Source organism: Helobdella robusta (assembly GCF_000326865.2).
Source record: "Helobdella robusta unplaced genomic scaffold HELROscaffold_51, whole genome shotgun sequence".
In the NCBI taxonomy this organism is placed as follows: Eukaryota; Metazoa; Annelida; class Clitellata; order Rhynchobdellida; family Glossiphoniidae; genus Helobdella; species Helobdella robusta.
Window position 1 is genome coordinate 345,744 of NW_008705261.1, and position 14,787 is coordinate 360,530.

At 32.5% G+C, this 14,787-nt stretch overlaps 3 protein-coding genes across 3 annotated transcripts; all 3 read left to right on the top strand.

Annotated features, from left to right (window-relative positions):
• Window positions 1-211: 211 nt before the first annotated feature.
• Window positions 212-5,990, top strand: HELRODRAFT_178956 (hypothetical protein; the record flags this gene model as incomplete). Its single annotated transcript, XM_009027829.1, has 13 exons — window positions 212-391; window positions 959-1,075; window positions 1,483-1,534; window positions 1,684-1,814; window positions 1,886-2,009; window positions 2,151-2,305; window positions 2,612-2,696; window positions 3,000-3,119; window positions 3,547-3,672; window positions 3,793-3,974; window positions 4,336-4,513; window positions 4,616-4,764; window positions 5,910-5,990. The coding sequence occupies 13 exons, from the start codon at window positions 212-214 to the stop codon at window positions 5,988-5,990; spliced, it is 1,680 nt and encodes a 559-aa protein (XP_009026077.1).
• A 2,322-nt stretch (window positions 5,991-8,312) lies between these two features.
• HELRODRAFT_178957 (hypothetical protein) lies at window positions 8,313-10,456 on the top strand (the record flags this gene model as incomplete). Its single annotated transcript, XM_009027830.1, has 4 exons — window positions 8,313-8,357; window positions 9,746-9,830; window positions 10,060-10,192; window positions 10,312-10,456. The coding sequence occupies 4 exons, from the start codon at window positions 8,313-8,315 to the stop codon at window positions 10,454-10,456; spliced, it is 408 nt and encodes a 135-aa protein (XP_009026078.1).
• Window positions 10,457-11,102: 646 nt separating this feature from the next.
• On the top strand, window positions 11,103-14,707 carry HELRODRAFT_178958 (hypothetical protein; the record flags this gene model as incomplete). The annotated part of the gene is made up of 8 exons (XM_009027831.1): window positions 11,103-11,166; window positions 11,337-11,468; window positions 11,637-11,765; window positions 13,089-13,234; window positions 13,482-13,575; window positions 14,168-14,229; window positions 14,345-14,393; window positions 14,532-14,707. 8 exons carry the CDS (start codon window positions 11,103-11,105, stop codon window positions 14,705-14,707), a joined length of 852 nt encoding a protein of 283 aa, XP_009026079.1.
• Window positions 14,708-14,787: the final 80 nt, after the last annotated feature.

Below are 14,787 nucleotides of genomic sequence, written 5' to 3' on the forward strand. Positions count from 1 at the left end.
GCAAGTAATGAGAAACATTTAACTAACTTTATTTTTTAACAAACAAGAGAAATAATAATATTGAAACAAACATTTCATTTCAAATATACAATAAACGTGCCATTTCCGTGACGGTATGTTACACGGGGATAGATATCATTAAGTAACTTTAACTATAGTTAGTTATATATATTGTATAGATGACTAAATTTGTATAGATGACTTAAAAATAATGCACGACACCTTCCACATTGGTAACGTACTTTCCTTTCTGCATGCACCCACCCATAGACCCTTCCTCAATCATCCGAGTTCTGACATCAACATACTGAGGGTATACAAAGCTTTGAGTGTGCACAAAAACCACAAAACCTCCCTTTTAAGACCAAATTTCTATGACATTTCTAAAGTCGTTAGTAGGGAGTACTACTGTACAAAATAATAAAAAGTGTTTCTACGAAAAATTATTATAACATATTTCTGAAATATAATTAATGAAATTATTTCCACGATAATAAGAATGTGTAAAACGCAAAAAAGTATAAGGGTATATTATAATGAGAAAAAGACGTTAAAAATTTGCAAATTTTTTTGGTTGATGAAAATTTCATTGGTCATAGGTCATAAAATTATCACGGGACTCTTTTACATAGTATATGTAACGATAATAAAAAAGTTCCTATATATGTTATTGTGATACATATATGATTGAAAATGATGATTTCAAATCATTTAAAATACTTGGTTCGTTTTCTTGAAAAACTTACTTTAACGAAAAAAGTTTCCAGCCCGGCTTAAAATGGTGGCAATTGCTTCCTCCTCCCTATTTTTCCAGATGCCTTTGAGTATTTTTAGCAGAAGTATTTTTAGTAGTAGTAGTAGTAACAGTATTATTATTATTAGTAGTAGTAGTAGTAAAAGTAGCAGTAGTAGAAGTAAATGCCGAAATTCTTTTATTAACTTTTTTCTTAATTTTAAGTTTATGGCAGGTTTGATTTTCGTGAAAGACCTCAAAATAATTTTTGTATCGACTCGACTGGATGCCGATCCAACGCATGCAAAAGCGGATGGAAAGGAGAACTATGCGATATTCGAGGTACTTTCGTTAATCTCAGTTCGATATATTGAAGTTTTTACATTCTGGACTCAATTAAATTCATTTCGCTATGTTTGAACCCACTGTCTGTGATTTTTATATAACGTATGTTCAATTCTACGTCTTCTTCATCTTGATCTCAATAAATTCAAAATTTATGAGATTTTATACACGATCCTAAATGTACTTATTATAAAAACTCAAATGATTTTTACATTGAGTTAAGTAACGTTGACTTTAATTCAAACTGCTTTGAAACCCTTCAGTTTTTTGTTTCGTTTTACTACTGAACATTTTTTATATTTAAATCTATCGTGATTGGAACAGATTGTAAAGTAAACAATGGTGACTGTGGTTACAATCTTTGTGTAAAAATAGAATATTCTGATCGTAAAACTTTAACTAAGTGTAGAATTCCAGACGGATTCAAAGAGTCTAAAAAATGGGGATATCTTCCAAGTATGTTTTCATAGACTTCAATAATTATATAGAAACCAAAATGTTTAATTTAAATTACATCTAAAATTAAAATTTAAAAATACATGTAAAATTTGTATTGTTTGTGCGTTTTGTTTGGATTGCCAAACCAACAATTTTTCAATTCGAAGTTGGGACAGGTGTCATGTATCTTGGATGTTACTGGAGTGTTGTCATTGAGAAGACCACGCCTGTTCAATCCTATACAGATTGCAAGAGCTTCTGTTTGTCCGTGAAGAACATTTTCATGATTGGCTTGCAAGTAGGTTCTTGATGATTTGTAAGTAAGGATAACTAAAATTTGAATGAAAATCTGAAAACGTTGAACGACAGAGAGGTGAGGCATGCCACTGCCTGAGTAGTGCAAAATATCCAGTCAGTTCATCTCATTGTGACAGGAAGTGTCCCAATGATCACGATCGTTGCGGCGGCCTCGAGTTTTTCTCTGTTTTTCAAAGTTATTCACTTTGTTATTTACCGTTGAAATATTTAAAATAAAAAAGAATCAGTTGAATGCAGAATTAAAGCGATGTAAATAAGATTTCGGAATTGTTAAAGTAATGATAAAGATAAATGAGATTAATTTAAATTTCATCAGTTAAAGAAAGATTGGATTTCAGCAAATCTCTGGTAAGCTTAGATGAGTTTGACGTTAGCACTAGCAATCATTCGCAAGTTTCTGTACTAGAGTTAACAATCGACAAATGCATTTCAATATGCTTTGAAAGAAATCTTCCATATGCTACATTGAAGGTTTTTTTGATAATTTATTGCTGTTATTTGTTGAAACATTTAAAATTTAAAAAAATTACATTTAAAAGGTTCACACGAACCAGCTCACTGAATTATTCTATTAAAACCTTTAATGGTGGTGACGGGCAACTAAATATTTTTAGTTAAACTATGACTGTTTTCCAAATGGAAATAAGTTGTACAATTGAAAGTTATAGACTAATTTTTGAGAATAGTTGATCAAACTTAAAAAATATAGTTTTAGGAAAAAAATTTTTATTCCTTAAAATTTAAAAGTTGAACTCGACCCAACTATTTCTGATACAGAACGAACCAGGTAATGAACCCCTGTGTTATTGTTCCAAACCATCTGACGACACTGCTGCAATTAAATGTTTGTCGAATTCGGAAGGTTTGTCCAATTGTAATGTTAAATGTCCTGGAAGTGATCATCAGATGTGTTCTGGAAAAAATTGCCAGCCAAGAAGAACAAGTATTCTTTTATACATTTTGTTCTATTTAGATTTTGTTGATTTTATTTTAATAAAAATAGTAAAAATTGACATTTTTAGTGTGTGCTCTAGAACCTAGTTTCAGCTTAAAAAAAAGTGGATTTGATTTTAAAAGTATTGATAAATACTGTAATTTTTAGTAATTGTAATTTAATTGCAAGTTTTTATGTGACGTTAGTAACGTTTGTAACGTTAATAAATAGCGGTAAGGCACTTTGAATTTCAAACGGCTTACTCACGCCAATCAAGATGCAAAATAATCGATGGAATCAAATGCACAGAGTGCGAGGCAGGCTGGATTGGAGTTTTATGTGGAGAAAGAGGTATTTTATTTTTTCTGATTTTGAAAATGTTTTTCGGTTTGTACATTCGTATTTTTCAAGCAGGTTTTTCAAGACGCCGTTGTCATTTTTTGTCCCCTACAACCTTTCGCAGCACTCCAGTTTAAATGCTTCCAATCCGTATGTCCTTCTTTCTCAATTGGGCAGGTTTCCGATGAGGATGTGAAAAACAAAGGAACTTCTAATTTTTCAAATTTTGTTCCAATGGCTTTTCTCAAGTTTTCCTTACTTTCATCAACCACTCAAGCACTCCTCGTGCAATATCTTCTTTTTTCTTTGCATTTTACTGTGCTTTCTGCTCTAATGATTTTGTTTTAAATTCAATTGTGTCTAATAATTATTCAATTTTGTATTTTTTATTTGTTACAATTAATTATTTCACAAAAGAAAATATTGTTATATTAATTAGATTGTTCAGCCAACTCTGATGTCTGTAGGCCGTTAACCTGTCGCAAAACAGTTGCTCTGGGGAAGGAATATTCTGAATGTGTTTGCCAGGAAAACTATTACAAAGAACATTTTTCAAAGTGTTCACGTAAGAAATTTTAATTTTCAATGATTCTGTTCGTTTAATATAATACATTTTTGTAAGAGTTTTTTTTAACAAAGGTATCATAACATTTTATAGTTATCAACAACTCACAAATTTTTACAGCTCTGCCAAAAACAGTAAACTTAGCATTTGGTAAGAAGATAACAGCAGAACTTTTTGATAGAAATGATTTTTCCGCTTCATCTTTAGATGAAGCATATTTAATAACATCAAACTGGGAGTATACAGTGGATGGAAATATGATGGAGTGGGAGTTTGTAAGTTTGCTTTATTTGAAGAGTTCAGTTAGTTCTTTTAATGGCTGGATGGCAGTTGATCTGGAAGATGAATATCCGATAGAAAAAATCGTTATTTATCCTAGGATTTGCGACCATCAATGCCGAAGTTAATAAACAATTTAATTTTTTTACCCTTCTGTGATTTTTTATCGAATTAAATCTAAAATGTTCATTCTGTCTTTCATTAAAATGTTGTAAAAACTTTATAAATATTTTTTAACTTGTTTTAAAGTTTGAAATTACTAATTTAATTTATTTTTATTTTTCTACATAACTGAAAATTAATTTCGATGTTTGTAAAGGTATCTTGTTAAATAAAGTTCACTAAACCCTAGGAAAAATTGTTGTGCATCTCAACTCGTCAAAGCTGGAATCAGTTGAATGTGGAAAATATCCAATGAGTTTAGGTAATTGCAACGAACACGATGCGATCAGCATTAACTGCACCAGGACGGAGCAAAAAAGTAGATTCGTTATCATCCAGAAAGATGTAGAAGAACAAGACAGTGTTTTTGCTTTCAGTGAAGTCGAAGTCTATGGAGCCGGTGCGTTTAAATGGCTTTGTAGTTTCCATCATCTCTTTGTCATTAAACATTTACAAATCTTTATAGTTTTGTTAGTTAATCTTTTTATAATTATATTTCTAGACAAAAAACAGAATCAGTTCGCCTACGTTGGTTGTTTTGAAAAATTTAGAACGTTTAATTCATCTAAGGATGAAAATCTTGGCAACGATGAACAATGTCATAAATATTGTGCAGGATTCAATATAGAAAATTTTATATTTGCAATACACGTAAGTCACTAGTTATTTTTATTTAGATTTTTTCAATTAGAAAATTTGTTGATACTTGAAAATTCAACCTAGAGAGAGAAAGAAAAAAAAGAGAAATTGAGAGAGAGAATGAGAAAGATAGAGAGGAAGAGAGGGGGTGGAAAGGAAAGAAAAAAAAACAATAAACTGGCAAAAGAAAATGTGTGAATATAATTTTAAAAATCAAGTCTCTCCCGTCAGCACCAACAACGCTTCTTCCGACCATTGTTTTTTACCCTCATTTTCACAGTTTACATTTTCTCTGTTCGGAACAATGTTATAGCAGAGACAACTTTGTTTATCAAGACGCAGGCTGTGCTCATTTTTGTGTTTCTGTATCCACTTAAAATCTTGCCGAAAAAGCTCCACGCTCTCCGCTGGACTGCACAAGCAATGTTCATCAGTTTTTTAAACTTATCGCCACTTTTAAACTTATTTTTTACAAATTCGAGACATTGCACGCTACAGTTGCTGAAATTTTCCTTATTTCAAACTATAAATAAATTTTGCAGGATCTAAAATGCAGTATAAATCTTCATGGCATTACCCAGTTTTCCATAACCGTGCAATTGTCATTGTCAAATTTTGCAATTACTATTTCTACGCTATAAAACAGATGAGACATAAGATTATAAACGACGATTTTCGTTCATCATTTTGCAGTTCTAATATACACAGAAGAGCTTACATATTATTCTGAACTTACAACTAAATCTCTGCTAGTTACACAATACGACATGCACACGTATTTTGTGTGCCAGCGCAATCATCGTATCAATCAGTCAATCAATCAATTAACTTGTAAAGCGCTATTTCCGCGATGTTCAACAGCGCTTCTCAGTGAATATTGCAAACAGATGGGTCTCGAGACCCGCTCTGAACTTCGTAAGTGGTGGATAAGTAGTCAGAGAAGTAGGTAGAGAGTTCCAGAGAGAAGGGCGAAAAAAGCAAAAGCAGATTTAGCAAAAGAGTGTTCAACACTAGTTAAGAAAAGCGAGAACAAGAAAACGATCGTAAACCGGGGCGTTTAGGCTCAATTAATATATCTGATAAATACTTAGGGAATAATTTAAATTGAGACTTATACAAAAATGTGCAAATTTTAAAAATTATTCTATATTTTATAGGTAGCCAGTGCAAAAGAACAAGATATGGAGATATTTGATAAAAGAAATGGACACGGGCAACTAGACGAGCAGCAAAGTTAAAAGCCTTATGTAAAGGATAGAGTATAGAATCAGGAAGACCATAGTAGATCGAGTAACAATAATTAATCCTAGATAAGACTAACAAAATAAAAAGAAGGCGAGGAGTAGGATCATCAAGAAAAGGCAAAAGATTTTTATTTTAATTTTAGAATCAGGTTAGATAATAGGAGGAATAGTAATAGAGTGTTTAGATTTATTAAAACAAATTAATTCAAATTTCGAAGGATTAAGTTTAAGACACATAGAGTCAGACTAAGCGACAATTGAAGAAAGACATAGAGATAGATTTGACATTTGAGGCACTGGCCATTGTTTTTTCATTGAAAAATTCTAAAGTAATTCTGTTGTCCATTTATCGTCCTGGGTCTGAATCTGTCTCGGTGACAAAATTAAAAAAATTGTTTTAGGTTCTCCAACAAAATCCTTTTCAAATGATTTTATTCCGACTCAAGTTTTTAAATCATATATCGACTTGTTTATTCCATTCTTGACGTTTTTTGTTAACTTGTGCTTAAGAACTGGTTGTTTTCCTAATCCTCTGAAACACGCTGTTGTAACTCCTATATTAAAAAAGTCATCCCTTGATAAAAGTGATATTTCTAATTTCCGTCCAATATCCAATCTGTTGTTTTTGCCTAAGGTTCTTGAACGTATTGTTTTGGGCAATTCTTAAGTCATCTGAATAGACATAATTTGATGCCTGTTTACCAATCGGGCTATAGGCAGAACCATTCAACTGAGACGTTTTAATTGATGTTACGTCTACATTAGTTGCAGCTATGGATCAACACAAAGTTTCATTGTTGGCTTTATTGGACATGAGTGCTGCCTTTGATTGCGTTGATCACACCTTGTTGATTGATAAATTGAAATATCTTTTTGGTGTCTCTCATGTAGTAGCCTCATGGTTTGAATCATACCTAATTGGAAGGACTCAGCAAGTTTTCTTTAACAACGGGTTGTCAGATGTTGAGATAGTCACGTCTGGAGTTCCTCAGGGCTCAGTCCTTGGGCCTTTGTTGTTTTTACTTTATACAGCTGATATGTTCCCAATTATTGAGGAATTTAATTTCAAGTATCATGCGTTTGCTGATGATGTGCAAATAATTGTTCCGATTGCATGTAATACAACGTTTGAAGATGAAGTTGATAGATTTGTATGTTGCATCGAAAAACTCAATGGGTGGATGATAGATAACAGATTGAAGATGAATGAAGGTAAAACTCAACTACTTTTGATTGGTACCTGGCAACAGCTGGAGAAAATTGATGTTGAGTCTATCAACATATCTGGGTCGGATGTTAATTTTTGTTCCTCCGTTGGTGACATGGGGATCGTATTGGATCAAAATATGTCAATGAATTTTCATGCCAAAAAGCTTAGTAAGGAGTGCTCATTTCAGCTTAGAAGGCTTAATCAAGTTAAAAACTCATTAGATAATGACACATTGAAATGTTTGGTTCATGCATTTGTTCATTCAAAGTTGGACTACTGTAACAGTGTTTTTTATGGAGTATCAAACAGTACATTGTCTTCTCTACAGTCAATTCAGAACAGAGCGGCCAGGATTGTCAGTGGCCGTTTGAAGTTTGATCACATTAGTCAAACGTTGTTGGATCTTCATTGGCTTAATGTTAGGAAAAGAATCTTATACAAAATTTCTATCATGGTGTTCAAATGCCTGAATGGTCTCAGTCCAAGTTACCTGTCTGAAATGATAATACGTAGAGTTAGATCTCATCCGTCAATCAAGTTGCGTTTAGATGATCAAGATCTATTGATGGTGCCGAAAACAAAGTTAGCTGTTGCTGATAGAAGTTTTGCAGTTGCTGGTCCTTCGATCTGGAATAATTTGCCCCATCACCTGCCTCGACCGGGATTGACTCTTCAACAGTTTCGCAAGGAATTGAAAACTCATATCTTCTTGGATTGATTCGCACAAATCATGGAGCGCCTTTGGGTGACTATAAAAGGCGCTCTACAAGTTCTCTAATAATAATAATAATAATAATAATAATAATAATAATAATAATAATAATAATAGATTATGAAGAACACTATTGAGATTAGATGGAGGAAAAGAAGTATAAATATAAGAATCATCAGCACTAGTGACTAGTGAAAGAAAAGTTATTAATAATATGAGGTAGTTCAGAGGTATAGAGTATAAATAGAAGAGGGCCAAGGATAGAACCAAGAGAAGTTAGAAGTAGAATTATTGAGAACAACAGAAAAAAAAGAATTACAGAGATAAGAAGAAAACCAAGATAGACAGGAATCAGTAATTTTAAAGAAAAATGTAGCAGCCTCAAGAGAATAGTATGATCAGAGGAAAAGCAAAGGAAAAGTCAAGAGCAAGAAGAAGAGTAAGATTACTATTGTCACTAGTGAGATGGATATCGTTATGTATTTTGAGTAAAAAAGTTTCAGTACTGTGAGCAGGTCAGAAACCAGATTGAGATACAAGTAACAAGGAGTTAGAGTTTAAATAAGATGACAATTGATTATAAACTACTTTTTCTATTTTTTTAGAGATGAATTTAGTAACAGGTCTATAATTAGATAAAGAGGTAGGATCTAAGAAAGAGTTTTTAAGAATAGGAATAACAATAGAATTCTTATAAGAAGTAAGAAATTTGGAGGTGGCAAATAGATAATTAACTAATTTGAGAATGATAAGATAAAGTATTGAAGAAAATGTATTAAATAATTTAGAAAAAAGTAGATCTAGAGAACATGTTGTTGACGACATAGAGTTAATGATTTTAGTAAGTTCTAGAAGATTTATTGGAGTGAATAAAGAAAAAGATTTAGTAGTAAGTTTAGTAAAGTTGTGAGGAAAAAAATTAGAATTAGATGTTCTTAAAAAAGTAATTTTATTTACAAAAAAGTCATGAAACTGTTGAGCAGAAAAAGATGAGTGAGAGGATTTCTTATGAAGAAGTTTAGATAGAACAGACCATCTATTTTTAAATGTTGAAGCAGATGGTATAGAATTTCTAAGAAAAGTAGAGTGTTTAGAGAATAGTAAATATTTATAATTAATTAATTCAGATTCATAGATAGAATAAAGAGAGTTAGATGGATTTAACCTATAGGCTTTCTCCAGTCTTTTAACACTCGCATTATTTATACATGATGTTGTAGAGTTGTTTGAGTTTCAGACAGCATTTGAACCAGGTCATTGCAACAATAACAGCGCCAGACATGGCACTTTTACTTTCAGAGCAAACTCGCCGACTATTTATGTTTTGCAACTCTGGGTAGGCGTTTAGTTTTATCAGCAATAGACAAATAAGTTTCTACATGTCGTTTGAGCCAAATCTGTCGAACTTATTTTCAACAATTTTCTTCGTTACATTTTTTCCAATCTTTTTGGGCTGTTTTGAATTTCTGCTCTATTGGTATTATATACAAAATTACACTTCTAACAATCAAAATCAGAGCGAGCGAAGCTATCTGCAGTGCACCCGTGCAACTTCCTATCTCTTCGAGAACCTACCAGACCCCTTCAAGGAATCTCATCAAATTTTTGAAACTTCTCTTATGTCGAATCCCACTAGCGGGCTAAAAAATCAACTTTTAAAATTGTGTTTGTAGACTCCTGGCGCCACTAAAGCAGCTGTTGGAGCGAAGCTCTACAAATTTTTGTATTTGTATTGATAATAAAAACTATAATAACAATATTATTGTAAGAATTATAGTTTTTACTAAATTAAAGCAATTGATTTCAATATGTAAATGTATCTTTTAGAAAGAAAAATTTTGTCACTGCGGGGTAGATGCAGACGTTCAATTGGACGAAACTGTTTGCTTAAATTTTTACAGGGTCTTTTCAGGTAACTATCAATCATCAATTTTGAAAAATTAACTTTGTACAACGCACTTGTAAATTATAGCAGAATGTTAACAGCAAAAACTATATTTTGCAGCATAAATTGTGATAAAATAATCAGAACAGGTCTTCTCATAAAGCACGAAACAAGTTTTTATTAACTATAACTTCACCTTTAATTTAATTAATAAAAATGTTTGTTATTATGTATGTTGAATGTTTGAAAACTGCAGCTCTATTGAACAAGCCAAGTTACTTAGGTTGTTTCAGCAGTGACGCAATTGAACCGAGAGCACTGTCGAGATTGGAGGCCGATGTCACAAATTCACCATTCAGATCGTGCTTCCTATATTGCAATGCTTACCAGTTTGAAGAATTTGCTATCAAGGTAGTTAACATTGGTTAACATAGCCTTCATCCAGCATTAATTTTAATGCATTAACGTTACGTTATTAATTTCTGTTTTTTATGTAATTTCGACCTAGGCTCTACGGCCGCATGACATGTAATCAACATCTGACTGCGTATAGATCATTTCCGGCTTTTGCACTGATGACCTTCGAACCTGGTCCCCGCGTAGTAGCAACATGTAATATGGCACTGGAACCATCTTGCATAGTCTGTCCATAGTTGCCAACGTCCCAAATTGGACGGGAAAGACCCGAATTCTCCCTCCCCCTATGCTTCGCGTCTTGCTTCGGTGTTTGTCACGCTTTTGTGCAACCAAAAACCAGTAATGAAATGTTAAAATAGCAATTTAATAATAAATAGAAAAATTGGACGCGCACGAAAATAAAAGTGCACTGCACACATCAACGCCGATTTCTTTGGTGTATGTATCAAAACACAAATACGTCAATAAAACCCACTGATTCTAACAAAACTCACCAAAGAAAAGTTTCATATGCCGGCGTGTTAAATAATTTAATTGTTTAATTGCGATATCGGTAATGACAAAACAACAAAGGAATACGCCGACTGTTTTTTTTAATCTAACTTTCTTGCGATGTCGATGATGATTGTGACTGTACGAAAAACATCAAAGAACTATGACAACTATATTATATATGATTCAAATGTTGGCACGTGGTTTGCCACGTTATTAAGGTGGTGATATTTAATTTGATCGTGGTAAATGAATAAATTATTGGTTGCACAATAAATTGAATACTTCCTATACATTTCGGCATCTCGTGATTGATAGGAAGGTAAATATTGCGTGTGTGGCGACCGATTATATGCTAGAAATCAGCAAATCGATTCAAGACGTTGTAATATGGCGTGCAAAAACGAGAAGGGGAAAACATGCGGGTCAGACGACACCTTCTCATTGTACAAAAGTAATGGTTTCAACGTTTTTAAACATCAAACTGTTAACCATTTTTATTGAAGTTTCAAATTTGGATCATAATTTATCTTAATCGACGTGAATATTATTTTGACATTATTTATCTTTCCTTTCCGAAAAAAAAATTTATTATTAGAAAAAACGTTCGGTTAATTTGCACAGGACGAAACCTGTTCAACCACAGAAACAACCCTGTCAATTATCACTTCTGTATGAATGAAGAAGAGATTTCAAGTGGCTGTCAAGCAGGCCAATGTATGGCTGGATGGACTGGAGAGTTTTGTGACAAGAGAGGTGCTGTTATGAAATATTTCATTTCGTAGAAATAATTATTTAGTGCTGTCGTTTTGGAAAGAATTACTTGTTTCTTATGAATAATTCTAGAACTTTAGTATTACTATATGTTTAAGAATCTTAAACAACAACTTTTTAAATAATTAAACAATGTCTCATTTGAAATAGACTGTTCAGAGGACAAGGGAGCATGTGGTCCGAATGCGACTTGTAGATCATTTCATAGGGCCGAATCGGATATAACAGAATGCCAATATCCTGACAATTATGGTTTGAACAAGAATGGCGAACTCCAAGGTAAGGAGTTTATGTGTTTCGTCGTAGTTGAAACATTAAAGCATCTTAATATTAATGCTTATTATTCGCATGGAAGTGAATATTTGCTAACGATCCTTTCTAGATTTTTAAAATTATTTCGTCTTCGTTTACCAGACTTATCACCGGGATATTATTTACTAGTATGTCTCTTTTTTCTCAGATTAATAGTGTTGCTAGAAGCTCTTACTTTCATCTACGTAGAATAAAAAAACTTTTGCCTTTTCTTGATGATCCTACTCTTACTCTTACTAATATAGAATACTTTTTATAATTTGCACGTTTATGTATAAGTCTCAATCTAAATTATTTCCTAAGTACTTATCAGATATATTAATTGAATCTAAACGCCCCGGTTTACGATCGTCTTCTTGTTCTCGCTTCTTTTTAACTCGTGTTAAACACTCTTTTGCCAAATCTGTTTCGCTTTTTCTGGCCCTTTTCTCTGGAACTTTTTACCTACTTCTCTGACTACTTCTCCATAACTTACGAAGTTCAGAGCGGATCTCAAGACCCATCTGTTTTCAAAATTCATGAGGAACGCTGTTGAACATCACGGAAATAGCGCTTCACAAGCTAATTGATTGATTGATTGTTTGATTGATTGATTGATTGATTGATTGATTGATTGATTGATTGATTGATTGATTGATTGATTGATTGATCGATTGATCGATTGATCGATTGATCGATTGATCGATTGATCGATTGATCGATTGATCGATTGATCGATTGATCGATTGATCGATTGATCGATTGATCGATTGATCGATTTGTCGATTGGTCGATTGATCGATTGATAGATTGATCGATTGATCGATTGATTGATTGATTTACTACTTTTTACTTTTATTTCATAAAGCTCTAATTTTTTCACCAATATTTTTTTTGGAACTAATGTATTGAACATGTAAATAAAAATTTCAACATAATTATCGTTGCAACGTTTATTTGGTCAAAGCAGTTAAAATAGTCGCAGATGAAAAAATCATTGGTGACCTCGGGCCCGAATGAAGACGCTAAGTGGATAAAATTTAACCCCTACAACCAATAAAATAATTGCTTGCCAATTTTTTGTTTAAATTTTACATAGATTTTGTTTTAAACAGATTTTTAACTTCTTGATAAACGTTTCTTGGGAGAGCAATCGGATGAATAATTTTTAACGCTACCTTAACAAAACAAATTTTTAACATTGACTAACATTTACCACATTCTCTAAAGTTTGTACACGACAGATGATTTATGAAAATAAATATTATTTCCACATTCAGCTCTAATTGAATAGATAAATTTAACTTGAAGAGGTGGGTTCAGTGATGACGAGCAAGTTGGAATACATCGGCTGCTTTGCACTTGTGGTGCACAGCTTGGTCAGACCAGTTTACAGCAGAGTGTTGTGTGAGAGATTCTGTGTTGATATACCAAGTACCTACCTTATTGGACTCAGTGTTAGTTTTCTTTTATTTTATAACAAGTTTAATTTTGAGCAGGTTTTTTAAAAATGCAAATCAAACATATCTTATAAAGTTTGAGTTCTGTTTGGATAGATCTATCGTTCTGATTCGTTTCTGTCCAGTGTTTATGATTAAACCGTTAGTAGAATTCAGGTCAGTTTTGACTACAAGTGAAGTTTGATTCGAATCGATCATGAGCGTAGTTTGGGTTTGGTTCGACTTTATGAAATTACGCAATAAGAGAAGAAAGCACAATTTAGATCGGACTCGGTATCAGGAACTTGAAAGTTTAGTACCGATATATCGGTATCGGAAATGTGAAAAATCCGATGCAGGTATCGGGAAATCTACAATGTCAACAGGAATTGCTGAAGCATAAGAAATTCCAGATACCGATGCAACGGTTTTAACCGATGCAACGGAAACTCGTAAGATATTGGATTTTTATCAGTAAATCTTCTTTTACAATTTTTATGTCTGCTTTGCTTATATCAGCATTTTCTAGTTTATACGGTTAATAGTAGGCAGTTTTGGTGAGGATTCACGAGTTTCAAAATGTACAACATCGCAAATTCGGTTTCGGTAGCATAAAAACATTTTGTTCGGTTTGGTTCGTGTCTAACAATACCAAAGTTCCGGTTTGGTCCGGTTCAAAATTCTGGTTCGGTTTGGTTAGGTTTTAAGTTTGGTATCAAGTTCATTTCGTTTGGTTTTTTTTACATAATTTCATTAAGAGTAGACATTCATTTCGTATCAAAAAAATATAAAGCTGGAAATTGGATAGTACGGAGAAAAAATTCAAAGGAACATTTTTTTCTTGCGAATGCCGATTATTTCAAAAAAAACATTTTAACATTTAACAACAATAAGCTTGAAAAATTTTTTTTAGAAAATCTAATAATTTATATTTGATATCCAAAAACTCAGACATAAATCCCAATATTTATGATCAAAACAGGGCAGGATTTATCGGACGTGTGTTAACCCTGGTTTTATCAACGAGAGTCTTTTAACGAATATAACACTTTAAATTTTTTGACATTTTGAATACAGAATAGGTTAATTATTTTATTAATTTGAAGTTTTTAAATTTTCTACCGGCAGGAGGGTAGAATGTGTTTCTGCGTTGAAAAAGCTTCCTACCCAGTATCAAGTATACTTTGTAACATGACATGCGAAAACATGGATGTATTATGTGGCGGCCTTACATATTATTCCATTTATCAGAGTCTGTTTTTATTGAAACATTGAATGTTAACTTAACTATAACGGAAATTTTTTTATTTATCAGCAAAACCTGCCATGTTGATAACACATGCACTGATCGATGCTGGCTCTGTAGTTCCTGATGATGCGAAAGTTTTCAATAATTTATTTTCATTAACCATAGAATTATGCATGAAGATCTGTGCTGAAAACTCATTACCATTGGCTTATCTCACAGTTACTATATTTCATATCAAATGATTTTGTTTTTTATCACTATTTGCAAAAAATTTACACGTACGATATTTTTAACTTGATATGCACCGAATAATGAATTTGGC